Raw genomic sequence first — 26,348 nt, 5'->3', positions numbered from 1 at the left:
AACAGTGTATAAAAGAGAGTACTTAACTTTATATGAGAAAGTGAAAGAATGTGCATAGTATCACTCTGGGCCATCTGCATTGGGTTTACTTTAAATTAAAATGCTTCCAAAATTCTCATTGCATTCTAAAGTTCTGAAATATTTTCATTGTGTTTCTAAAATAGATTAGATATATGAAGTATTGTTTATTCGGATCACTTTTGGGAGGTTCTATGTATTTGTAAGAGACAACAGTTTTAATATTTTAGAATTGTAGACGGCCCAGAATTACATAGGTAGAGATGGATGGCCTTAGAATAAAATAATAAAATAAAACGATCTTCACCTTAGTTCAGTGTCCTCTTATGAACTATCAGAGGTATGGAAGTGCACAGAGGTACATTGGTAAACAACAAAAGATAGACCTGATATGATTGGCAGTATTGGATTATCTAGGTTTGGTGAGGTCATTCTCCAAATGCAATAGTTCAACAGTTTTAATAATATCCTCTACTTTTCAGAAAAATAGAATGGGTAATCCTGTTGCTTTATATGTGTTTGATTTTCATTCTATGTTTCAGGGCTCTGGGATATAGTCATTCTTGAAATAAATATACATAGCTTTACAATATTGCTAAAAACACTTTATGTAGCAAATATCAATCCAATTTGGGGTTTCCAAGGAGAAGAGCATAAAAATCTGCACTATGTCCTGATTCACACAACATGCTAGACTAGGTAAAAATAATAGAATTGGGTAGTTTGCAATTCATGTTATGGGAGGCAGTCCTTTATCTCAGCAAAGCCATCAAGTTAAACTACAACAGGACAATCTATGAGATTGGGCATAGTCTCCCAACATTTGAGTTTCATCTCCATAATGCCTAAGATCTTGTTATTGAAATTGTCTGGCAACATGTCTGAATCTGACTGATACATATTTTTGTTCTTTACTGGAAGGTAAAGATGGACATGGGAATAGAAATGGTTTTTTTTCTGGGAGGCCTCCTGCTTCTGTCCTCATTCTTAGCCACTTGCTAAATCCAAAAAAAATCAGGCTAAATGGGATGACCTCCTGTGATCTTTGCAAAACAGGATGCTAAATTGTAGCACATGGCCCACTGTTGCCCACTCTTGAGTGAAGCCATCATCTAGATCGTTTCCTTGGACACAGTTGTGTAAATATGCCAATTGGGTGTGGTTAACTCAGCTTTAGAATTTTAATGTGAAATGGACCCAGCCCATGAAATAATTTTGTCTTGTGGGTGCTTCATCACTAGAGGTTTTTAAGAAGAGATGGAGCAACCGTTTTTCCAGAATGGTATAGGGTTTCCTGCTTGACTAGGAGGTTGGATTAGAAGACCTCTAAGGTCCCTTCCATGGAATGGGACAAACTCATCCATATCTCTCTAATGAAAAAGTAACATCTTGATATATGTTTGTTGTAAGAAAAACAGGATAGGTACCTAACCATGAATTGTATTTGGGAACCCATTATGGGAATCCATTGTGGCTTATCACAACGATAGAGGTTCAGAAAAAATGAACCCATTTGTAACTCTAAAATGTGTAGACTTTAAAAGTATGAATCACTCGATGAAGTTAACTTGTTATTTTAAATTTATTGTGTTTTCTTGGCTGCTTTATATGATTACTTATAATTCAGAAATGTATTTGAAAACATATGATTGGTTTTAATGATAGAAATTAACCCCTTGGTTGACACACACACACACACACACACACACACACACACACACGTATTCCTGCTGGGGTTATAAAGTCACTGAATAAAATAAGCACATAAGGAATTTGGGGAGTGTGTGGCGGGGGAGAATGGGAACAATGTATAAATAGAAACTTCCTGATCCAACAATTTAGACAATTCCTCCTGATATTTTGTTCTGGGAAAGTTTTGGACAAGGCAAAGCAGAGTACAGTTCTAGGGGCATGAAGAGACCTTGCAGTGTATTGTAATTCTTTCTCCTGGTGTTTAGTAAGATCGTGTTTCTCCAGGAGGGATCTAAAGGGTTCTGTGAAATTGCCTTCTCTTAGAAATCTGCAGTACTTGCTGGTTCATTCTAGAATTAAATCTAGAAGCCAGATTTCATACAATCCTCTCCCCCCACTTTCTAATCTCTAAATGCTACCTGAGGTTGAAATTCTTCAGAGGATCTTTAACTGTAAAGCGTGCTTTGTTCAGTGTAGTTTAAAATTGCAACTTAAAAAGTTCCCAAAAGTCTTTTTAAAAACTGAATTTATCTAAGGCAGGGCTGTCAAACTCCCAGCCCGCGGGCCGGATTTGTCACACACTGGCCACGCACTGGCCCAATTTAGCTAGGGGAAAAAAGTCCCAATACGTCATGTGATGCTGCCATGACGACCTGAGTTTGACACCCATGAGCTAAGTGGTTTCCACGGCGTGAGTAAGTAGTCAGATTCAAGTTTAGAAATGAGCCATTCCTTGTTCACAAATTTGCTAAGATAATATGCTAGTATCAGTAGCATAGTTTTCTTTTTCATGCCTACCGTTTCCTCCACTTTTCTAGGGGCACTGGCAGAAAAGATCTGTAATGTAGTCTGAGTATCTTACAGAAAACCCCCCAAATATGTTTAAAATCTTCCATTTGAATTGCAATGCAGAAAGAAATATCAAATTGGGACATGCTGTGGATTTTATTTTCTCCACTTCTCTGATTTTTCTCCTGTACTGTCTTTAATGAGTATCTTCAGAATGTGATGAAATGCAACGCTATGCAGTAGTGCAACTCCAGAGAAATGAGAAAATAGCACTTGAAAAATAAATTCTCCAATATCAGGGAATATGGGATGTTTTTCAAAGTAGAGATTTATAGCACTTTTTATGAGCCACCTCAAACTGACAACCGTTCCTGTCCCAACACACAGATTTTATCTTTGCTATTCATATGGGGTTTGGAAAATCAGTAGAGGCTCAGTTTCTTCAGTTTTTCTGCTAATTGTGTCAATCTGTAATGAAAAAATATGACATTTTCCTCTTTGTCTCCCTCTCGATTTTTCTACCTTAGGTGTTTTCAAGATCCCCTCAAATTATGCAGGCACAACGTAAACCTTCAAGGTAAACCTCAAGAGTTGACGAGATTTTTGTACGAAGAATCTTATCTATGGAGCTCCAGCCACTATTTTATTTTCAATTAAGAATATAACCCATGTGCTATTAGTACCATTAATGTTTCAACATTGTAGTAAATTGATATGAAAAACAAAAGAGAGAGAGAGAGACCAGATTAGATTGTGAAGAAGCACCCTCTTCCCACAATGGTCAATCAAATGTCTCCAGGATACCCACAGCAGGACATGAACATTCTAGCACCAGCAGTTCTAATTCCAGCAATTTACTATTATGTACTATTCACTATTCTCAACTCTGGAGGAACATGATGTGTTGTAAAACCCCAAATTTTTGTCCTCCATGTTTCTCAACCTCAGCAACTTTAAGATGTGTGGACTTCACCTCCCACAATTGCTGAATGAAGAATTCTGGCTGGGGGGTCTTGGGAGTCAAATCCACATATCTTAAACTTGCTGAGATTCAGGAACACAGTGTAGAAGTTATTCTAGTTCATGGAGGGTCTCTAATTCATTAACATTTGTCTTATAATAGTTTATTAGTGCTAGAAGACTCTTTGTTGTATTTATTGAGCACTTAGTTCTTTGCTACCCATTTGTACAAATGGCTTAATTTTGATGTATCCATGTTAGATCTGTATTCTGATTTACCATCAGAAATTCAAAGCAATATGCTCTGCACCCCCTCTTGATTTCCCCTTGTCCACATCCTATGATGCCTTAGGACTTATTGAAATAATTATCTGGTGGTGTATTTTTCCTTCTGTAGCAATCTCTGGGAATCCCTTGGTTTCATATCCTGTTTAATCCCAGCCATACTTCTTTATGGAAAAATAATCTATACTTACCAGCTTTCCAATTAAAAAAGGAAGCTACAAATATCATCTTGCAGAAAAGTATAATTTTCAAAGGAGTATCCTGTTTCCCCAATTCAGGTTCAAAAATGTACATACAAAGAAATTTAATTAGACTTTTTCCTGAAAAAAAAAATGTTGAGAACAGAATCTGAGAAGCCAACTTGTTAACACTCCAAGAGCATACTTTAGAATTGACAACAGCAAGTGAAAAAGTGCTTGCTGATGAGTACATAGGCAGATCCTTCACAACTTAACATCTTATATCTCAACTGTTGATTATTCAGTTGTTTTTCTTTGGCCTAGGAACTTGAGCCTAAACCAGGCCATGGAAGACACTTGTGAACTAGACCTGGTATATGTCACAGAGCGGATAATTGCTGTCAACTTTGCAAGTTTGTCGGAAGAACAAACCTTCTGCAGCAACCTGAAGGAGGTGGCTCAAATGCTTAAATCCAAGCATGGGGACAGTTACTTGGTAAGAACTTTGGAAGGCTGTGACTCAATTTCATAACTTGCTTTGAAAAACTTTCCAAGAAGTGACTATTTACTGGAATTCTGTCTTGATGCTTCACTTCAAAAAGAGTTGTAATATTTTATGGATACTGACCTGAACTTTTTCTGGAACTTATTTTTTCTCTAATTATTCTTATTGCCCGAATTGTTATTTTGTGATATGGCATATCTTTGCCAATTCATCCATTCACCTTTATTATAAATTCTGAAGACTATTTTTTATTATGAGGTAAATCAATCAGAGCCAAGATCCTAAAAACAAAACAAAACAAAAATGTTATCTGTCATTGTTCCTTTTCAGTTTTCATTTCAGTGAGCTGCATGTAATATAATTAGACTGTTTGGTGATGTCAGTAATGAAAAGCTTAAAAACTCATATTTGAAGTTTTTGAAAATTTGAAAGGAGAAAACTTCTATATGTGTGTAGGTAGTTCACTGACTTGAAACTATGTATTTTTGGCTTCTGGGTGTTTTTCACCATTTTGTATGAAGCCCAAGATATACCACACAAGCTGATTCTTCTAATATTGTATATTTCTTTTCTCTCTCTTAGCTTCTTAATCTGTCAGAGAGGAGGCATGACATCAGCAAGCTGCATTCCAAGGTATGGTGGACTGTGACTTAAGCAAATAACATTTCCACTAGAGTGGTTGGATGAGAAAACCCAATTTTAACTTTTTTACAGCTACAAATTAATGACTGAGTTCATTACATATACTATCCTATGGATTTATTACCCTGTCATAGCCCTTGATTTCTTCCCACCCACAGCATCTTCTTCTTTCAGCCTTAGTAATTAAAGTAGTAAATAAAAATAACTTCTTTCATCCAATAATGAAATACATCCTGTAAACAGGTATTGTATTCCTTGAAATTTGAGGTCATTAGAACCTTGAGATGCACCTATGGACACCCGTAACCAGAAATATGTCTGCAGGACCTCATGATAAAATTATTTAATGTGATATTACAAACATTTCTCAAGAAGTTGGCAGTCTTTATCTGAAATCCCATGAAACAGCAAGGAGTCAAAATGCCACAGATCAGCTAGAGTTTGTACATTTTAATGTGTTCTTCTGCCTCCATTAGTGGTGACCCTGTGGAAATGAATTTCTCTGTATTCTGTAATTCAGGAAAAAAAAATCAGCTTTTGGAGCCTAGGTTCCAAAATCCCAAACTGTTTCTCAGAATGGAGAAATCAATGTTTGCTAGGAAACGAATATGTCTGATTCCAGTTGCTATTTTGAATAATAAAATAAGTGGTTTCAGTTGCCAAGGAAGGCTTGGGTAGATTTATGTACATTGATTGTGCAAATGCTCCTGTATGCAACTTTTTGACAGCTAGACAGTATACAGTACCTGCAAAAGAAGGGCTATAATTTTTTTCAGACCCTGAAATGAAGAAACAGGCCCCACTGTTTACATATGATTCATTGGACTACACTCTAAAAAGTTAATGTTAACTATGAATTTCATTTACTGTAAACTTACAGTCTTTTAAGACCACAGCCTAGGCAGCAGCTCCACTTCTCTTCAGCTACTTTTTGCCTCCAAATTGGGTAATCACAAAGAGCTGCCTCCTCTAGGGGCATCCCACTCTTTTTTTGGCCATTAATTACATGGTGTAGCCACTGTCTTTGTCATTCAAAGAAGTTGTTCCTCAAGCTACAGCCAACACTTGCCTCAGCCTCTGCTCTAAATTCTGGCAACGGTCCTAGCATTGTAATGTAGGCTTGCCACTATATTTATCAGATGATTATGGCTAGAGGTTATTCAGGCTGTATTAGCAAGCTGGAGGAACAGGAAATGAATAAAAGGAGAACTTTTCTGACTAAGAGGCAGACAGAGGAACGGGTTTAAAAAAAGGCAAGCCTTTTTACTGGAGTGGAATGCAGCAATAATACATGGAAAAGTGAGATGAATTATACATTGGATTTCATAGCGTTTACTTCCTTGATGACTCTGCTTTTGTATAACCCTTTTGGAGTAAGAAATTTAATTATTTATTTTAAACTTCCTCATTTTTTCAATATTAAAGAAACAAATCCCAAAGCTTATATAGGATAGTAATTTGCTAAATCTTCAGCTATGTCATGACAGAAGTTTTCATGTTCATACTCAATCAACATTCATCTCCTCCTCTAGAGCCATGGTGGCGCAGTGGTTAGAGTGCAGTACTGCAAGCTATTTCTGCTGCCTACCTGCCGGCTGCCTGCAATTTAGCAATTCAAATCTCACCAGGCTCAAGGTTTGACTCAGCCTTCCATCCTTCCGAGGTGGGTAAAATGAGGACCCAGATTGTTGGGGGCAATATGCTGACTCTGTAAAACCAGTTAGAGAGGTCTGTAAAGTGGTATATAAGTCTAAGTGCTATTGCTATTGGTAGAGTTAAGTCCATTATCTGTTGTTGAAGGTTGACAACATTCATAGTCTTCATATTTTATAAGGCAGCATTTGTCAAACATTTTGCAAATGCAAACCACCAAACTCTTGGAAACTGCATGGGTAACTAAACTATACAAATGCCTCTCCCTATACTGTATCTCTGTCTTTAAAAGTGTGGGAATTCATGTTTTTGGGCAAGTAAGATAATAATTATAGTTGCGTTAGGATATGCTTCCCTATTCCCTCCACTTTTATGGGTCTTTTTAAACTAAATGTTGGACCAGAAAAATCTAATTCTAAAAGAAGTATTTAAATTTCAGAATTTTAAGAATCATGTTGCTATTTGTATTATTCCTTATATACTTGAATTATTCAGTTTCCTACTATTTGTTTCATGGGGATAGCCAATAGCAATAGCATTTAGACTTACATACTGCTTCTCAGTGCTTTACAGCCCTCCCTAAGCAGTTTACAGAATCACCCCAACAATCTGGGTCCTCATTTTATCAACCTTAAAAGGATGGAAGGCTGAGTCAACCTTAAGCCTGGAACCTTGAAGTGGGAATTGAACTGCTGGCAGCTGGCAGTCAACAGAAGTAGCCTGCAGTACTGCATTCTAACCACTGCGCCACCATGGCTCTTGGCTCAGCCAAGAAATGGGGACTGAAGGGACAAACAGACTTCACACAGCTGACTGGTAATGAATGTAGGGAGGATGCAGTGGGGCACGGGTGGATCACTGAAGGAAGTTCTGAAAGAATATTACACAGTTTGCCTGAGGTTTCCAATCTCAACATTTTCTGAATTAAAACTTTCCTTGAAGAATAGTGGACAATTTTTGCCCATGCCAATTTTTGTGTCTGAGTTATGGTAGTTAGTATTACATAAATAGAAGATGAGTTTATTGATACTTTATTGGGCCATTGTGACAGAACCACCAGCAAGCGATTGCTTGAAAATAGTAATGTAAAGATATCCCTTCCTAAAAATAACTGAATTCAATCCTCCTCCTCCTCCTCCTTCTCCTCCTCCTCCTCCTCCTCCTCCTCATTATCATCATCATCACTCCATTTGAAGCCAAAATTAAAATATTCTAAGATTAGTGGTTGCTTTTTGAGAAGAAAGTTACATTTTTACTTAGAAAAACTAATGCAGATTCTCCCTCACTTTCTCCACTTTTCAATCAACTAATAAAAATAATGTGCTCCTTTGACAAAATACCGTTCTGTTGAAGTTACTAGATGAAGATGGAGTCCTGGTTTTGACTTGAGATCTCCCCTGATGATTAAACAAGATTGTTACCAAGGATTCACTATTGGGCAAAAACATAATATATCACTGTTGTTTCCATGGACAGGAAATTTCCATTTTGAGGAAGCTGCTGTCTTGGAAATTGATGAGCTGTGAAAACACCCAGAAGGAAACTAAGAGTTCTAGTTAGTTTATAGCTAATTAACTCTGATCAGTTTCATTCCTGCTCCCCTTGCTTGGGTTGCTGGATGTGTGGAAGAGCTGGAAGGAAGCGAAGAGACAAGCAAAAGCTCTGCAAGCAATCAAGATTGCCTGGATCAGTCTCAAATGTGTTTCCTGTAATGGAATGTGAAAATGACCTTGGAAGACCGGGGAAGGGAGGAAGAGATGCTACCTAGGGAATGATCAAATAAAAGGGGGAAAAGCCAGCAATGAGTAACTGGGCAGAAGAAGAAACTTAGAAAAGATCCACCCTAACTTATCAGGTCATAAAAAAGAGACAGAGGGAGATTTATATTTTCAGACATGCTATATTCTGTTAATGTCATCTTGCAATAAAATACAATAAGTTTATCTGGTCATGTTTTCTGTCTGGTCTACTTAGAAGGTTGACATCAATCTTGCAAGTCTGAAAATACAAATCTCCCACCATCTTTTTTTTCTTTTTTTACTGCTTGTTAAATTAGGGAGAATCCTTTCTAAGGCTTTCTCTGCCCATTACTCAGTTGTGGGCTCCTCTCCCTTTTATCTGATTAAGTTTCCCCAGGCAGCATATTTCCCTTCCTCCCATCTTCCAAGGTCATTCTCACATTCCATTATAGTTTCAAACTGAGATCAAAAGGATTGGGGGGGGGGGGGAGAAAGCTTGGCCATCTCTAAAGCTGTAAGCATATTTTGATGGCTTCTGGCAATTAAAGTCTTTGTGACATTATGGCAATGAACATAGTGAAACAAACAAACCAATAAATCATGGTTAACTTTACATTTATTATTAGCTGACCTAAAATGTATTGATGTGCCAATTGAAAGATAATGACCCTTCTTTTTTTTAGCACTTATCCAAAATTTGTGATGGAATTGTCCGGTCCAAATATTCTATCAAAATACCCACATTAGAGGAAATGCCATGCAAATAGGCCTTTATTAGGGAAGAACCTACAGAAACACCTATTAATTTTCATATGAATTCCACCATCACAGTTTGATGAAAGAAATGAGTCAAACACACTTTGAAATATTCAAAAGCAATTAAAAGTGAGCCAGTGAAATCTGTCTATCCATCTCCAATTACAGCTTCACATTCTCTGCATGCCGAACATCTTTGTGGCATGCAGTTCTCTATTCTTGCATAGAATCTGTTTGCAGGGGTGCTCCCAGCAAGGATTAAGTGTAGAGAAATTGAGAAAGTGCTAGGGAATTAGGCAAGGCTCCACTTTTTAAAATTGTGTGTGTAATTTGAAATGAAAGCTATTCCCGGGGAGAGTTTCTTTTTTTCAAGGAAAAAGATCCTCGTTTCATATTATCCACCTGGATTATGTGCATTATTATTTTTTCTTTTTAAACTTTTTTTGGAGTGGGACAACAAATTTCTAAGATTAGGTTGATGTCAGTTTTGATCCAGCTTGATTTACAAGGGATGGTACCGCATCTTAATTTCATTTCTGGTTAAGAAGGTGCCCCACCAATTTCTAGCAAGGATTCCTAAGAATTGTCAGGTTATTAATGTTTGTCACCGCATAAGTTGGCTTGCCTTCTTTTGCCAACCCAGGCAAGAAATGATTCGAAGTAGTGTCTTGAATGAATGAAATACAAAATCCAAAAGACACCTTTGTCAGCAGTAATAAATAATAATAAAGAATGGGAAAATGTCTTAAAATGAGAACTGTAGATGCATTTGCCTAACGGTAGAACCAATCCTGCAGATTTTGTGTTCTGGAAAAAACTTGTGAAACTGATAATCAAAAGAACTTAAGATCGATATCCTTTTATAACAGCTTCATGTCTTTCTTCTCACACTTGGAACCCCTCTTTCTCCTTGTACCACAGATCTTGGATTTTGGGTGGCCTGACTTGCACACCCCTGCCCTGGAGAAGATATGCAGCATCTGCAAGGCCATGGACACGTGGCTCAATGCTGATCCACACAATGTGGTAGTGCTACATAATAAGGTGAGAGGGGAAAAAAAAAGGAATTCCCTGGAGGATGGTTGTAGTGAGAACTTTTTTTTTTTGCCTCTGCTTAAGTGCCACAATTAAGGCAAATATCATTTAGCACAGAAGTCCCCAACCTTTCCGACTCCGTGGATCAGCAGCGGCAGAATTTGTGGCATGGTGGTGGGGAGAGGGGATGGTTTCGTGCATGCACCTGTCACTTGTGCAAACGAAGGTTCGCATGCTCACACACTTGCCTGTCGCTTGTGCAGCCCATTGGGAACTGGACCACGGACTAGTGTTGGTACCGGGTTATGGTATCGGGTCATGGACCGGGGATTGGTGACCCCTGATTTAGCAAACAGATTGAATGGTGGCAAATGGAGCCCCTTTTTGATTTTGATTTTGTAAAGCAAATATGTGACCAGTGCATGTGATCTCAAGGCCAGCTTTGTTTATGGCTAGGAGGACACCCTCACTCTCCTGCCTACAACATTCTTGCTTAAAGCTAAAGAATTATCTTCTGATTTGTTATCCAGGAACAGAAAGTATATTCTTATTTTTTGCAATGTTCTATCTTCTATTGCCATGTGTGTAGCAATTTGCTATGCACAATTGTATATTCCTCCCCATCCCTGATCACTGTAAAGCCGTTTTTGCAAACTTTGTGCTAGATTTGGCCTTAGCTGGACGTTCAGCCTGTGCTTCAGATAGTGATGAAAACAGGATGTGTAGTCTCAGCACTGCTTTCTTGTGATGGGAATATTTTCAACTTTTTCCAACAAACTTCCTGTTCTCACTGTTTAGTTTTCAGTTTTATGGGTATTTTTCAGCACTCTTATATAATTGTTTGTTGCTGTATGTTTATGATTGGTCTATGCATGCTTCTGCATTGCTGATGCTTCCATTATTTGATGCAGTTATACCTAAAGATGTTCCTACAGTGTATCAGATTTGATGTTGTTTAAAAGTTGATCCCTCTCTCCTGGACATTCTGGATACTGTAGTCTTGAAAGATATAAAATATGAGCTTTAGCAACAGCATCGGATAAGACTTTCCAAGAATTTTTGAAGAAAAAAAATTGAGTAGTGAAACTGGGACAAAATTCAGTTAAGTCAACATGCCTAATACATCAGTAGAATCTTTCTTGTTGCTCTTAATATTCTTTGGTTGTGTTAATGTAATATGTGTAAGCCGTAGGTGGAAGAGCTGTCAGCTCACTTGTCCAGTGGGCCACACTTGGCTTGCTTGGTTTGTTTGTCTGTTGGTTGACTTAACCTGCTTGCAAACTTAGCCTATTTATTTAGCTTATGGTTCAGTGTCTTATGCAGGTCTAGGAAATAGATGGATTCACCAACCAAAGTTGTGTGAAAATTATCCTTCATTGCCGGAATTTGAAAATGAGTTTTTACTGTAACTGTGAGTTGTTACAGTTTTTACAGTGGGGTGCAGTGGTTAGAATGCAGTATTGCAGGCTAATTCTGCCGACTGCCAGCAGTTCGATTCTCACCAGGGTCAAGGTTGACTCAGCCTTCCATCATTTCAAGGTGGGTAAAATGAGAACCCAGATTGTTGGGGGCAATAGGCTGACTCTGTAAACAGCTTAGAGAGGATTGTAAAGCACTGTGAAGCGGTATATAAGTCTAAGTGCTATTGCTACTGAAACTAATTTGTTCTTATTCTTTTGGAGCTACTAGGTATTGAGGCCAATGGTTCCATTCACTTGCTATTATGGCACGATTTGTATTACTGCAGTGAGGTAGCATTATTACTGTAATTTGAACTTTTTGTTTTTTTCCCCATTTCCATTCTAAAGCACGGTTTAACTTTCTCATGAAATAAATACATGTGTACTTACTTCTTTGCTTAACCCCTGGATTAAATTTCAGAAAATAGAAAAAGTAGGTATGTTGTTCTCTTAGGAGAGTAACATTAAATAAGGGAATGTCATGGGGGTCGCAGAAGGGAGAAGTTTGTCAGTACACTCCATGTGTCTCAAGGGATATATGGAAGGAGTAGTTACTCCAGTTACTAGGCTTTCCTGCCCCAAATTCCCTAGGTAGTGGTGCATTTGGAAAAAATTCTAAAACTCCACACATGGCCCTACAGGGAAACTGCAACATCACTGAATGTCACTTTGACTATGTGATTGGGAGTACACGGAAGACATTAAGTTTTGATGAGTTGCAAATTGGACTGGATGACCATTAAGACTGATTCCAACTCCATGTTCTGTGGTTCAGTGATTTGACGTCTTTTAGGCTTTGATATTGTGGCCTATTTGGGCACGAGTAAAGGACCATACAGGTCTTTGTTGACCTTTGATCATTTGTTTAGTGACTGTTTGAAGTTACAACGGAGCTACAAAGAAGTGATTTCTGACTTCCCCCCCCATAGGTGTGACCATTGCAATATCCCCATGGTCACATGATAAGAATTTGGTTGTTTGGCAACTGGCATGTATTTATGATGGTTGCAGTCACGTGATCACCTTTTGCAACCTTCTAACAAGCAGAGACAACGGGGAAGTCAGATTTAATTAACAACCGAATTACTAACTTAACAACTGTCAGGGTTCGGGCCGTTACTCCAATTAAATCATGAGCCTTGAGCCACACGCCCAAAACTAAAGAGGATTTATTTGAAGCTTCCATTCTACTTCCGGCACTAACCTGGGCGTAGCCAACTCTGAGATATGTAATTCACTGTCACCTTTGATCCTGCTTCCCCCACCCCACCCCTCTGGGATGTATCATCCAACGAAAAACGTCCATAGCCAAGAGTCATCAATCATGCTCTCCAATTAGATTTTTTGTGGCAGAAGCTTCAGCCATCTAATCAGTCTTTGAAGAAAATATGAATGGAATGTACTTTCGATTCCACACTATTGCCTGCTCCTTGAAACTCCCTCCCTTCTTTCTGTTGTCAACTATAAAACGTGTGTACAAAATGTTTTATGAGTTGACATAATGATTCACTTAACAACTGTGACAAGAAAAGTTGAAAAATCGAGCAAAACTCACTCATCTTGCTTAGTTACAGACAGAGACTTTTTTGGCTCAATTGTGGTAGAGGACTACCTGCAGATAGTTTTAAATACTACAGATTTTTAAAAAAATGTTTTAATACTTCCTTATGATATGATTGATTTCTTACAGAAGCCTTTTGAAATAGAGGGCCTCGTGAAATTAATCTGCAGGCTGCAAGTTATATGTCCCTGAAACATGTAAAGGCTGACAACAGATTCAGAGTCAAATTTGTCACGATGGGGCAGCTGCTCGCATATTTGCTCTGCTCCCAAGAATAGGATCAGATAGGATCCATGCTTTCAAAAATAGGAAATTGCAATAGAGTACTAACAATTTATCAGATACATCACTTTTCTTCTTGTGTTCTTTTTGCCTCTGCCATTTGTGCTGAGATGAGATAAACACAAGGGAATGTGAAGGAAAAGAGAGTTAAATATCCCCGTCAGTTCACATCAGGGTAAAAAAGGGAGATATTCTCTTGCCAATGAGAATGGAGGAAAGAAAATAGATGTAGCTGCCCATTCACACTCTCCGTTCCATATTCTACACTGTCCATTGCAGGGGTCTCCAACTTGGCCACTTTAAGCCTGGAGAACTTCAACTCCCAGAATTCCCCAGCCATTCCTGGGACACTTCAACCATCATACATATGCCAAGCAGCTGGCTGGGGAATTCTGGGAGTTGAAGTCCTCCAGGCTTAAAGTGGCCAAGGTTGGAGACCCCTGGTCCATTGCACTTTACAGGTACTCCTCAACTTACGACCACAACTGAGCCCAACATTTCCGTTGCTAAACATTTGTTAAGTGAATTTTGCCCCATGTTACCACCTTTCTTGCCACACTTGTTAAGCGAATCACTGCAGTTGTTAAATTAGTAGCACAGTTGTTAAGTGAACCTGGTTCTCCCATTGACTTGGCTTGTCAGAAGGTTGCAAAAGGGAATCACATGACCCTGGGGCACTTCAACCATCATACGTATGCCAAGGATCTGAATTTTGATTATGTGACCAGGGGGTGCTGCAATGGTTGTAAGTATGAAAAATGGTCATGAGTCACTTTTTTCAATACTGTTGTAACTTCAAATGGGTACTAAACAATTTTTTAAAGAATAGAATAGTTTATTGGCCAAGTGTGATTGGACACACAAGGAACTTGTCTTGGTGTAAATACTCTCAGTATACATAAAAGAAAAGAAAAAAATTGTTGTCAGTCAAGGATGGGCCTGTACTGGCTTTCTAATTTTAAAATGACTCTGTGATGATGCCCCAATTTGTTCTTCCTCTCTGTGTTTGAGGAGTAGCAGAGGTGCTCAGGTTTTCTCAAGAATTTTGCTGAGAAGATGACTCTGAAATAGCAAAAGCTACCACAAAATCCAACTACCACAGTTATTATTCAAGGGGGCAGCGCCATCTATTGGTTAGTTTGCTCCATTGGACATTGTGGACCCAGTCACATTTATGGAATAATAACATGTGTTGGTCCTTATAGCACTTGTAATAAATGTTCCTCCCCTTTGGAAACCATTGCTCAGTTATGCCTCCCTGTAAGACATTCATGGTTGCTTACTTTTGCCAACTTACTTGAGCTGTGTCTCTGTTCATCTGTCTTACTGTTTGACTAGACCAAGCGGCATCTGTTCCCATTCAAATATGCCCATGTTATAGGGAGTTTATTCCTGGAAATGTGTCAGGAATTTAACCTTTTAAAATTTCAAAACAATTCAATGCCACCCATTCTAGACTTTCCTCACCTGATGCTCTCCAGACGTGTTAGAACTGAACCTTCCAAAATTCTTAATCAGGTGATGGATGTTAACCATCACCTGATGGAGGCACCTGGGAAAAAGTTCTGATGTATTTTATGACCAACACGTTTAAAGACACATTGTACGGGGAAGCATAATTACAAATAGAAATTGGAGTGCAACATTTCTGGGTGACATTTTAAAAATCGGATTAATGCCAATCCCCTGCAAAAGGTTAATTGTCCCATGCTAATTAAAATCTCTTTCCTTCAGAAAGTGCTATCCAAATGGCATTAGTGAAGATACAGGGCCTGTCGTCTTTTCTCTTCCAGGCTTGATTACTGAGGATGCTGATTTATTACTTCTTTTCTTTGTGTCTGCAGGGGAATAGAGGTCGAACAGGGGTTGTTATTGCTGCTTACATGCACTATAGCAATATTTCAGCCAGGTAAGAAAACTATGTATTGGGGTGTCTATAAAGAGCTAGAAAAGCAGTGGCTTTAATTCAGACAGGGTAGTGATGTTAGAAATCTGCTTATTTAGAACAGGAGTCATCAACCTTTCGGGACCTCAGGGAACACTAAACTCATAATTTTAAATCCCACGGACCACTAATATTATCTGCCTAATGACCAGCTGGGTGGGCGTGGCTAGATGGTCATGTGACTGGGTAGGCGTGGCCAACTCGATATCATGTTGAAGGGCACCTCACCGGCCTCTACTCGTCCCTCTCCTCCCAGCCACTCTTTGCCCCACCCCCACCCGGGCTCCTTAGGGCCCGATCAGGAAGCAGTTGTTGGAGCTAAACAGCCACCATGAGAAAGAGTTGGCAAAACAGCTGGCTCAGTTCAAATTGGATCTGACTGAGAAGGAAGCGCAACAGAAGCACCTCACTGAGGACTACGAGCATAGGCTTTCCAAGCAGAGGGAAGACCTGCAGGCGTGCAAGGCCAGGTACCAGCACCTGGAGGCTCAGCGGGCTGAGATGGTCAGCCAGTTCAAGGCCATGATGCAATCCCACTGGAACAAGGCCCTCCAGCTCTTCGCTACCAGCAACACTTCCCCCCAGCCTTCGCTCAAAGCCCCACACGAGGAGGCTGAAGTTGGAATTTCTGCCCCCCACTCCGACCTGCACAAAACGACCCCGAAGGAGGAGGCTGTCTGTAGCAACACAAACGTTCATTGCATGTATCCGGCCCAGGGGCCATAGTTTGAGGACTCCTGATTTAGTGCAATATAAAAAATGCAGATAATTTTTCTGCGGACCACCAGAATTTTCTCATGAACTACCAATGGTCTACAGACCACCAGTTGGTGACTGTTGATTTAGAAACTTGTGCAGTCCACTTTGATAATAGAATCCCACACTTGACAAAGTCTGATTTCCCTCCCAATACACACTCACAAATACACATCTTTGCCAAGCCAAAACAATCACATTGTTACAAACTTATAGTATGTTGCCTAAAATTCTTACATGGATCAGGAATTTGCATGGAGATTTTATTCACAGTCCTTCTTGCTGCTAGAAAAAGCATCTCTATTTAGTTTATAAGGACGTGATGAGTTTTGCTATTCACAAGTGAACAAGCACGAAGTAAAGAGACCAAGGAGGGAAAATGAAAACATGAAATATGTATTTACTGAGCTGGGGTGTATATGTGTTATTCTCAGTATTGGGCCGCATCAATGATTGAAGGATGCCGTGTTGCATTTCTTCAATTAAGTAACCCATCCCCACTCTAGACTAGAAGTTAGAACTTCAAACAGGGGGCAAAATAATACACTTTTGTTACAGAAGACCAAGAGTCAGTATCTCATGGTCTAGATGCAAACCTAAAACATAAACACTTTTCTCAAATCTGATACTTTCCTGATGGTTGGGAATTAGTTAACCCAACTGGGGGGCACCAGGTGGAGAAAGAATGGAAGGAGATGATCAAACTTAAATAGCTGTTTTTTAAGCTGTCTCAATACAGTTTTAAATTTAAATCAGCAAATTTTATTTTGTTGATGCAATTTTAGTATTTGTGATTGAACACAAACAATGGTGGATGGCTGGGCCAAAGTACTGAGGAAAGAACTCCCGAGGAAACTCTTATCATTCCAGAAGTAGAACTTGTACTGACACTTCTCTTTATTCCACAGTGCAGATCAGGCTCTGGACCGGTTTGCCATGAAGAGGTTTTACGAGGACAAGGTGATCCCAGCTGGGCAGCCATCTCAGAAGAGGTTAGTCTGCCTGGGGAAAACTCCTTATGGTATTTTCAACACATACTGTACATGTAGAGATGATCAGAGGACTCACTGAATCTCTCTGTTCACATTAATATTACACTGTCTGTTTGTGTATGAAGAATAAGCCTCCGTATTTTTTATTCATTGCTTGTTCAGAACCAAAATGTAACAAATCACATAGTTGTTGAGGTAAAGTAGTTAGGGGTAAAGTAGGCTTCAGCCCCAATCATAACCCAGTTCAGAACTATAGCTTCCAAGACCTACAGGTTTCTGTTGGGTTCTGGGCTTCTTCTGCAGTTAGATATGACCCATCTGTTCATAAGATGAAGTTATTTAACTAATCTAGAATCAACTGATTTTGCTTGGAGAACTTTCATATTTGTAGATATTGTAGTTGCAAATGCAGATAATGATGCTCAGAACACATCCAATGCTGCAAATGCCTACTGAATTTTCTTCAGCTTCTAATGCATTTCCAGTCAATTTCACTTGGTGGTGCTGAGCCAACAAAAATATGTAGCATTTTTGATAAGCAAAAGATATCCAGACTTGTAGCCTCTAAAGCTTCTTTGCACACATTTCATTTTGAAGGATGTAATGAAAACTTCAATATCGTATCTGAACTTTGAGGAAGAATCTTTTCAGCAGTCTTTTCAGCACTGAAAATAATTAGCATTATTATTTATTACACTCATTTATGTGTAATGTTAAAAATAGCAGCATCACTTTTCTTTCTCATGTTTCTTTCTCTCGTTTCTTTCTCTTGTTTGCTCTAAAGGCAACAAGAGAGACTGAAAGAAAGAAAAGTATGAGAACGCATTTCCCCCCCACAAAATGATATAACTTGAAACAATAAAGAAATCCTGATATTTTAATAAAAGAAGCACCCTTCCCAAATCCTTAAATTATTTGAGAAGTCAGTCAGTCAGTCAGTCTGTCTATCTGTCTGTCTGCCTCTGTCTTGTCTGTCTGTCTGTCTGTCTGTCTGTCTGTCTGTCTGTCTGTCTATCTATCTATCTATCTATCTATCTATCTATCTATCTATCTATCTATCTATCTATCTATCTATCTATCTATCTATCTATCATCTAAATATTTGAAAAACTCCCACACAGAAGTTTTAGACTTCAACTCTAGTGACTCACTGAAATATAAATATTCCAAGATACTCTATCTAAATTCCTTTGCTACTATTTTGGTTTCTACTCTAGATATGTCAATTACTTCAGTGGTCTGCTGTCTGGCACCATCAAAATGAACAACAAGCCCCTCTTCTTGCATCACGTCATCATGCATGGAATACCCAACTTCGAATCTAAAGGAGGTAACTGATCTTTCCATCACACATTATGGATAGCATTCAATTATAGGTCTCCCCTGGGTGGCAGGATACCATACGGGTCCTTACAACTTCCTTTTCTTTACTGACTACCTTTATGGCCAGAATGGTTCTAAAGGAACAAGGTTGTAAGCATGCTGAAGTGACAGAAGGACTACACCATTTTCAAGGGTCAGTGGGAGAAAGCTGTTCTTTAATGATCTCCTATGGTACATTCTCTATAGAAATAGAAAGCCAGATGGGAAATGGGATTGCTCCCACTGATGTTCTAGGGTTGTGTTTAAAGGGACTTCATCTTTCCTGGGGGCAGAACTCCACATTTATAGCTGAAAATGGTGAAGCCTCTTCTATTATTTCTGCATTCTGCTTCCCCTTCCTATTCCACAGACTGCCTTCAGCCTTAGTTGCTATAAAGACTTAACTGTATGAGTAAATAAACCCAAGAAGGGATGAGCAGAGAGATGTAAAATCTGTTTTATTGTCTGTGTTAAAAGACACCATGTTTACAATTTATTCAATCTGAAGTCAGGCTCTTATATTCCTAATCAGGATGTTTGAGGAGAGCAAAAAATAGAGCTACCCTGGCTAACATCCTCATAATGCAGTTATAGAGTGATTTGTATCCTAACGAGTAGGATAAGCTTTCAGCAATCTAAAGGTACATGGTTAGATTCATCAAAATATCTGTCTTTCCGTAACTTGATCTTGGCTGGTCTGGATGTTGGGCATATAATTCACAAACTGAAAGCTATTTTAGTTTATTTAATTTTCTGCTTCCTGAGCTTTGCCTTAACAGACTTAACAGAGTCCTATGTCAGATTTGAGCAGAGAAAGCATTAAGCCAATGTTAGCAATTTGAAGATGTGTGGACTTCCAGAATTGCCCAGCCAGCATGTGTCTAAACACTGTGGTTAAGATGTGCCTCCAAATAAAGTATAAACCTGCTGCTTGACCATGCCTTACTGCTTTCCACAACTTCTACCACTGACATAAACCTAGTGTTGTTTGTAACATGGAGGGTATTGCCATTATCCTCCAGTGAGACTGTTGCCTTCTCTGTAACTAATCTGTAATGAAGAAACCTTTTTCTTGGTCTGTTTTATGTTTCCTAGGCTGCCGGCCCTTCCTCAAGATATACCAGGCAATGCAACCGGTCTACACATCAGGAATCTAGTAAATGGAGTTGGCATTATTATTTTGATTTCCTGCATTTCTGTTTTGTCCTGATGCAAAGCAGAGTAGAACATTCCGTGAGCTTTGCAGTAGAAGTGGTATCCTGCAGACCTAGTTCCGTGTGTTATTTATTCTGAATTTTGATCTAGAGCCCTGATGGCGAACCTATGGCATGTGTGGCATGGAGGTGGCAATGCAGAGCCATTTGTGCCGGCACACGAGCTGCAGGCAAACTTACCTCACTGTGCATGTGTGCACCTCACAGCTGATTTTCAGTGGGTTTGAGGCCTTTTTCGGACTCCCAGAGGCTTGAGGAAGGCTTCTGCAAGCTTTTCAGGCCAAAAACTAGTCCTGTTTTGTCACTTCCTGTTTTTCCAAAAATACCCGAAGTGACAAAACGGGCCTAGTTTTCGGCATGAAAATCCTGCAGAAGCCTTCCTCAAGCCTCTGGGAGGCCGAAAAAGCTGAAAATCAGCTGTGAGGCGCAGTGCAGGTAAGGGGGCGGTGTGGGCAGGTGGGGATTGCACATGCATGCGTAGGGGGTGTTGCGGGCACATGCATTGCCTTCTGGGTGCTAGCACGTGAGCATGAGCGTGCAAGCATGCACACAATTTTTGACACAGGAACCCAAAGAGGCTAGCCACCACTGATCTAGAGTAGAGACAAAGACTCATGCTGTTCCCCGGGGGCTGCATTTATTTATGATTATTACAACTAAAACCAAGCATATAAAGAACCTCAGGAGACTTAGCAGCTCTATATCATCCTTTCCCACTCTTCTCTTCATAGCTTTTAGCTTAATTTTATTTATGCACTTTTGCTTATATATTGCCTTTCCCCTAAAGAATTACAGATAGTTACACAAAATTAGCCTTTATTTTATTGTTTAAATTCTGAGGTAGATTGGGTTAGAAAAGCATTATTGGCTCACAGTTATCCAGAGAGAAATAACTTCACTGATTAAAGTTTATTTTCCTCTTCTATCTACTTGAATTTAAACCAACCATTTATTAATCAGTTTGATGTATACATGAAGTCAATCTCCATGAAACCTTTATTGAAGAAAAAAAATGTGAAATAGGGCATCATCTTTATTGCTTTCCCTTCCATTCAAATCAGCAAATGGTACCATTAAATCATAATGGCGTCAATCACAACTTACCTTGGCTGATATTGACCAACTAAAATTGAATTAATTCAATGAATTTGCTGAGTGAAACTCTGGGACAATGAAAGAACAGCAAGATATTAGATGAAATGAAGATTGTGGCAAACCTTTGTCCACATATATATAAGTAAATTCTTGCTTTTGAGGTATTCATGTGCATAACAGAAAACTTAGAAGTGGAAATGCTGACTAGGTCCAGATATACCAGCTGCTCACCATATATTCTGGAGCAGATTGCATGAAGAATAGATGCAACAACAGTTGATAAGGTCATTCCTGGAAAGTCATATTTTGTGGAACATTAACCTATTGCTATGGATAACAACTAGTGGATCAGTTTCTAATGCTGATCACAACAGATCTAAGCAGTGTTTCAGGATTAGTAAACATGATTTAGCAAATGTAGTACAAAGCAAAAATAGAAATGCTAAAATGGCAGAGTGCTTCCTTCTTTTAAGAAAAAATTCTCAAGAAGTTCAAGGAGTTGTATATAGCAGTTGTTTCTCCCATATATTCCACCCCAAACAACCCTGTGAGATAAGTTGGGCTGAAGAAAAGTGATGGACTTGAAACCTGAGTTTTCCTGGTCTTGGTCTGACATTTTATGACACCATCTTGACTGTTGCCTGGACATGGCAAATGAAATGAATCTTAGCTATTGAGTTGCTTTGATTGTCTTCCACGTTTTGCTTCTTTCTACTTCTTTATAGCAATGTGCAGGGAGACAGCCAGACGAGCATCTGTATCACCATAGAACCAGGACTCCTCTTAAAGGGAGATATTTTGGTAAGAGTCAAAACTTGTATGTTTTTCATTTTTATCACTGTGGGTCTTTAGATCGTAAAAGTTGGCACCCCATTTAAAGACTCCAGAATAGGAGGCTTAAGAGTGTCACAACCTGTCGTCTGCATTCCACATACTTAAGGAGAGTTCATTGTCTTTATGGGGAAATGCAGAGAAATGATGTCTTGAGGAAATGCAGCACCAAAGGACTCAAGTATAGAATTCCTTCAAGTAGCTAGAATCATTCCAATGCTCAGGTAGGTTCCCAGGTGATGACATATTTCATTTTGTTTCCTTTATGTCCTCTTTCACTGACAGCTGAAATGCTATCACAAGGAATTCCGTAGCCCGACGCGGGATGTAATCTTCCGGGTGCAGTTCCATACCTGTGCCATTCATGATCTGGCTATTGTCTTCAATAAAGAGGACCTGGATGATGCCTTTAAAGGTAAAGGCAATGTTGTTCAAGAAAAGAGAGTGAGTAGGTGACACATAGTAATAAAATGCATGACATTGAGGAGGCCATTGTAACCAAGTTGTGGCTTTTCTAGAACGGTTCACTCTATGATACCAGGGTGTGTGCCTGGGAAGAAAAATCAGTATTTTTAGTATATTTTCAGTTTAGAAGGCATTTCACTTTATTTAACAAGCACTTGTGAGAAGTGCAGAATTATATACACTGTAATTGTAACCATCACATGGCATTCCATTGTTTTATGTTATCATCCTCAGATACTCAATGTGCTTTTTGATTATGTTAAATTAGATCATATATGAAACATACCAAAGTTGGTATTTAGGTCTATGATTTTTTCCCCCTCTTTATTTTACCACCTCTATCTTCTTTTTGTTTGCTGAATGAGATTTTAGTTGGTCATTTTTATAGTGTATGTATCTGTCTAGAAGTCTGCAAAAACAGTCTAGGAGCTTTTTTTTCCCCTCCAGTTTTTATGGAGCACTGAAATATCAGACAGCAGATCCTACTCTAATTGTTCTGCCAGTAGTGGACAAAAATTAGTGCTTGAGGAAATAATGAGCGTATGACTGTCGGCCATCCCAGGGGCAATGCTATCCAAAAGGAAATTCTTGACTCCACTAGAAAGGAGGGGGGACGGGCTCCTGGGCCTTGTTAACAATCCTTGTGCATGCTTGAAGAGAATAAGATCCCCAAATGAATTTATTTTTCATTTTGCCCATGAAGCAAGATAAATGGGGGGGAGGGGGTTTGCCTCCTCTCAGGAACAGAGAAAGGGCTGAGACCAGGTGCAAAAAACATTTTTAGAGCTGGAATTGGGTTGGCTCCACCAGTACTGACTGAGGATGAGCCATCTTGTAATGGAACATAGAGGCAGACAAAACACTGAAATTCTGAAATCCTCACCAAAGGAATAGCCAAAGAGAGGGCTATAATATTTTCAGTATGAGAACCCTGAAGTCAATTTTCCTGTCAGGAAACAGAGAATTTTCTTTTCCCATTCTGCAATATCTCTTATGAAGTGCAACAAGCCCTGCAGACTGGGCCATTACCACTATACAATTATCAGCCTGAATATATTTATAAATTTACATTTAGAAGGGTGAAGGAGGGTATTTGTCTTGCTTCATGCACAAAACAAATGCATGGTGGTTTGGAAATTTGAGAGACTGGTTTGGGCAAGATGTGATCCAGCCAAATGGAAACCTGGAGTGTTAAGAGTCACAGTGGTGCAGTGGTTAGAGGGCAGTATTGCAGGCTACTTCTGCTGACTGATGGCTGCCTGCAATTTGGCAGTTCAAATCTCACCAGGCTCAAGGTTGACTCAGCCTTCCAGCCATAAGTGGATAAAATGAGGACCTAGATTGTTGGGGGCAATATACTGACTCTGTAAACCACTTAGAGAGGGCTGTAAAGCTCTGTGAAGTATGTAAGTCTAAGTGCTATTTCTATTACTATTTTGGTGTCCTGGATTTTGGATAGAGGAGACGTATGAATGATTTAGGGCAAAAACTGATGTACTCTTCTCCAAATATCCTGTGTGCCAGCCATTACCTGATCTGCTCAGAGCCTTACCTTCCTACAACTGTAACTGAATTCAGACTTAGAATCGCCAGCTGATCAGACTTCATCTGGTCTTCTCAGTATCTTCTTTCTTACCTCTGCTTAAACACTGATTGTACCACCAGTGGTCTTGTATGTTTCGGTCTATGCACAGGCCACTCATCTGTTCAAAGAACACGCCTACTGAATGCCATTGTGTCTTTTCTTTTTTAAAAAACAAACAAATCAGATGAGCGATTTCCTGAGTATGGGAAGGTGGAATTTGTATTCTCCTACGGTCCCGAGAAGATTCAAGGTATTTACTTTTTTTGTAATAGTCACCATTTGTTTCCTTTTCCCCCCCTCTCCATTTATAGGCCTCAGAAATTGTACTTTTGCTTTGTTAAACTTGCTGCCAGATAAGTGGCCTGATGTAATTATTTTCCCTTGTATCAGTACCGAAAGATTCAAAAGCCACAGTAGAATCAATATTAGCAGATAATTGCTGAGTTACCAGGGGCTGCAAGTCCTCACAAATAGATGGCCATTTCTCTTTGCCTGGTGAACTAAAATTCCATTCATTAAATTCCTGAATAGCTACAGTTCTTATAGTAAACAGAGAGGTCCTTTTGTGTGTAATTGTTCCCTGATCAACATACTTTCTTACTGCTGGGCAAGTTTTTTGGCTATTGCCTCAATTCTAGATACCATCTCTCCTTGCTTCAACAGCTTAACTGGGCAATCCAGCTTCATGTCCTGACTTTCTCATACTGAGGTGTATCTATGATAGATTAAACTCACTACCCTTTGAACTTATTTCTTCTGATTTCTCTTCTTTGCTTTATCATGTTACTCCTTTTTTCCTCACCGTCCCCACAGCGAAATCTCTGATCCTGAAATTATGCTATCCTTGCTTCTCAGGCATGGAACATTTAGAGAATGGCCCAAGCGTCTCAGTGGACTACAACACATCAGATCCGCTCATCCGCAGGGATTCCTATGAAAACTTCAATATACACCGTGAAGACAGCATGGACGGTAGGTGATACAGACTGCCATCACATGTCGCTTAGGTTTCGGGCACAAACACCCTAGTACACCATCTAAATAGATACCAGCTCCATGCAAGCAAGTGGTTGGGTGTGTTTTTTTTTTTGCCTTTACTTATGTTGTATGGTAACAGGCCTTCTGTGTCTTCTCAATTGCACAAGGTTACACCAATTTACATTTTTTTAAACCATCTGTGCTTGATACAAGAGAGCTGCTTCCTCTGGATTATACAGAAAAACTGCAGCAAAACATGAAACATGCTTCCTTGTCATAGCACAGCACAGGTTCTTAAAAAACGGGTTTATAATAGATTGGCTAGAATTAAGAGGGCCCTGCTCTCTTTTTCCTAAATAATATTCACAAAAGAGATCCACCAAAGGCATTTTTAGCCCTCTTTGTAAACTTCCTCTTAGCAGACAGAAATCAAATGGACAGAAATATGCAAATGCAAAAAATGCAAATAGCCATAACACATGCAAGCATACTTTTGTGGGAGAGCTCATTGCTTTGAGCTCTGCATCTAGAAGAATCCTTTTGGATTTATTTCATTTACTCTTTGTTTCTTCTGTAAAAGAATCCAAAGGACTACTGCCCCCAACATGGTTTGTATCGCCAAAGGTCAATATTAACTGAGCCCAGTAAGCAAAGCTCAACAACCACATTTTATTTGCTTTTCTTTTTCACTTGCTAAGTCATGATTGCTCCTGCCACTGTCCTCAATCTATAGTAGAGGCTCCAACGGGGGCAGCATGTCTGGGAGCCAGTGCAGGAAAAGGAATGGTGGGAACAGATGTGTTTTCTGGAAAGCATGAAGATCATAGGCTTCTGCCTGAGGAACAGATGGCATGAGTCGAATGTTTATAGAGTGCCAAAGTGATGAGTACTGTAGAATGAGTCTCAGAAAGTAAAGCCAAGATGTCTCGTGAAGTCTGTCACCTGAGTTCTCAGAATGAGCAACGGGTGCTGAAAAAAACAAGATGCCTCGTGTTCCTATGAGGAAGAGAAAGCGAGTTTATGGTCCTCAAGCTGAATGGGATTGAATGGCCTCGTTTCCCTCCCAACTTCTTAAGCAGAGTTTAAGAAAACTGGCAGGGGATAATTTCTGGATTCTGGCCAGATAACAGAAAATGGGAGCGCAGGCTTGGGTATGTAATGGATATTCAACTATGAGACTGTTGTTGCCAGTGTTGCTGCAAAAGCAGATTTCCATTCTATCCGCTTTTTCAAACAAGATTTCAGTGTTTCCACTTGGGTAGGTGTAAAAACCTGCTAAAACCAAGGGAAGATGTCACTGAAAGGTGGTTTTTGTTTTTTTTAAATGATATGTCCTGATGTCTAACTCGGGAGCAAAGTTGCTGCAGAGTAAGAAAATTCAAAAATTCACCCCTTCCCCCCAGTGCTCTTTGGCACTAAGAAGATTTAGGCTGTGCTTAGTTCACCCAGAGAAAATCTCATTAGTTGTTTCCTTCAGGAACAAGAAATTGTATTATTATGGTTGGTCACACATTTAGCCAGATGTTTAGATTGGATTTGGCATTTTTATCCAAGCCCTTCCCGAGGAAC

General features: G+C 39.3%; 1 protein-coding gene across 16 annotated transcripts in view; it reads left to right on the top strand.

The window, feature by feature from the left end:
- TNS1 (tensin 1) overlaps window positions 1-26,348 on the top strand; it is a 374,426-nt gene that overhangs the window by 260,731 nt on the left and 87,347 nt on the right. For all 16 annotated transcript variants that reach the window (XM_087950347.1, XM_087950343.1, XM_026665513.2 and 13 more), the window contains 12 exons: window positions 3,027-3,076; window positions 4,248-4,419; window positions 5,011-5,061; window positions 10,140-10,262; window positions 15,401-15,465; window positions 17,166-17,249; window positions 18,467-18,579; window positions 19,707-19,767; window positions 21,646-21,721; window positions 22,037-22,166; window positions 23,986-24,051; window positions 24,657-24,773. In XM_087950347.1, the coding sequence (XP_087806473.1) occupies window positions 3,027-3,076; window positions 4,248-4,419; window positions 5,011-5,061; window positions 10,140-10,262; window positions 15,401-15,465; window positions 17,166-17,249; window positions 18,467-18,579; window positions 19,707-19,767; window positions 21,646-21,721; window positions 22,037-22,166; window positions 23,986-24,051; window positions 24,657-24,773 (1,108 nt within the window). The remainder of the gene's footprint in view (window positions 1-3,026; window positions 3,077-4,247; window positions 4,420-5,010; window positions 5,062-10,139; window positions 10,263-15,400; window positions 15,466-17,165; window positions 17,250-18,466; window positions 18,580-19,706; window positions 19,768-21,645; window positions 21,722-22,036; window positions 22,167-23,985; window positions 24,052-24,656; window positions 24,774-26,348) is intronic.

This window comes from Notechis scutatus, chromosome 1 (genome assembly GCF_049901735.1).
Source record: "Notechis scutatus isolate UNSWTSFEM ecotype Mainland chromosome 1, rNotScu1.2, whole genome shotgun sequence".
Lineage (NCBI taxonomy): Eukaryota > Metazoa > Chordata > Lepidosauria > Squamata > Elapidae > Notechis > Notechis scutatus.
The sequence above is the reverse complement of the archived record's forward strand: the minus strand, read 5'-3'. Positions and strand labels throughout refer to the sequence as shown.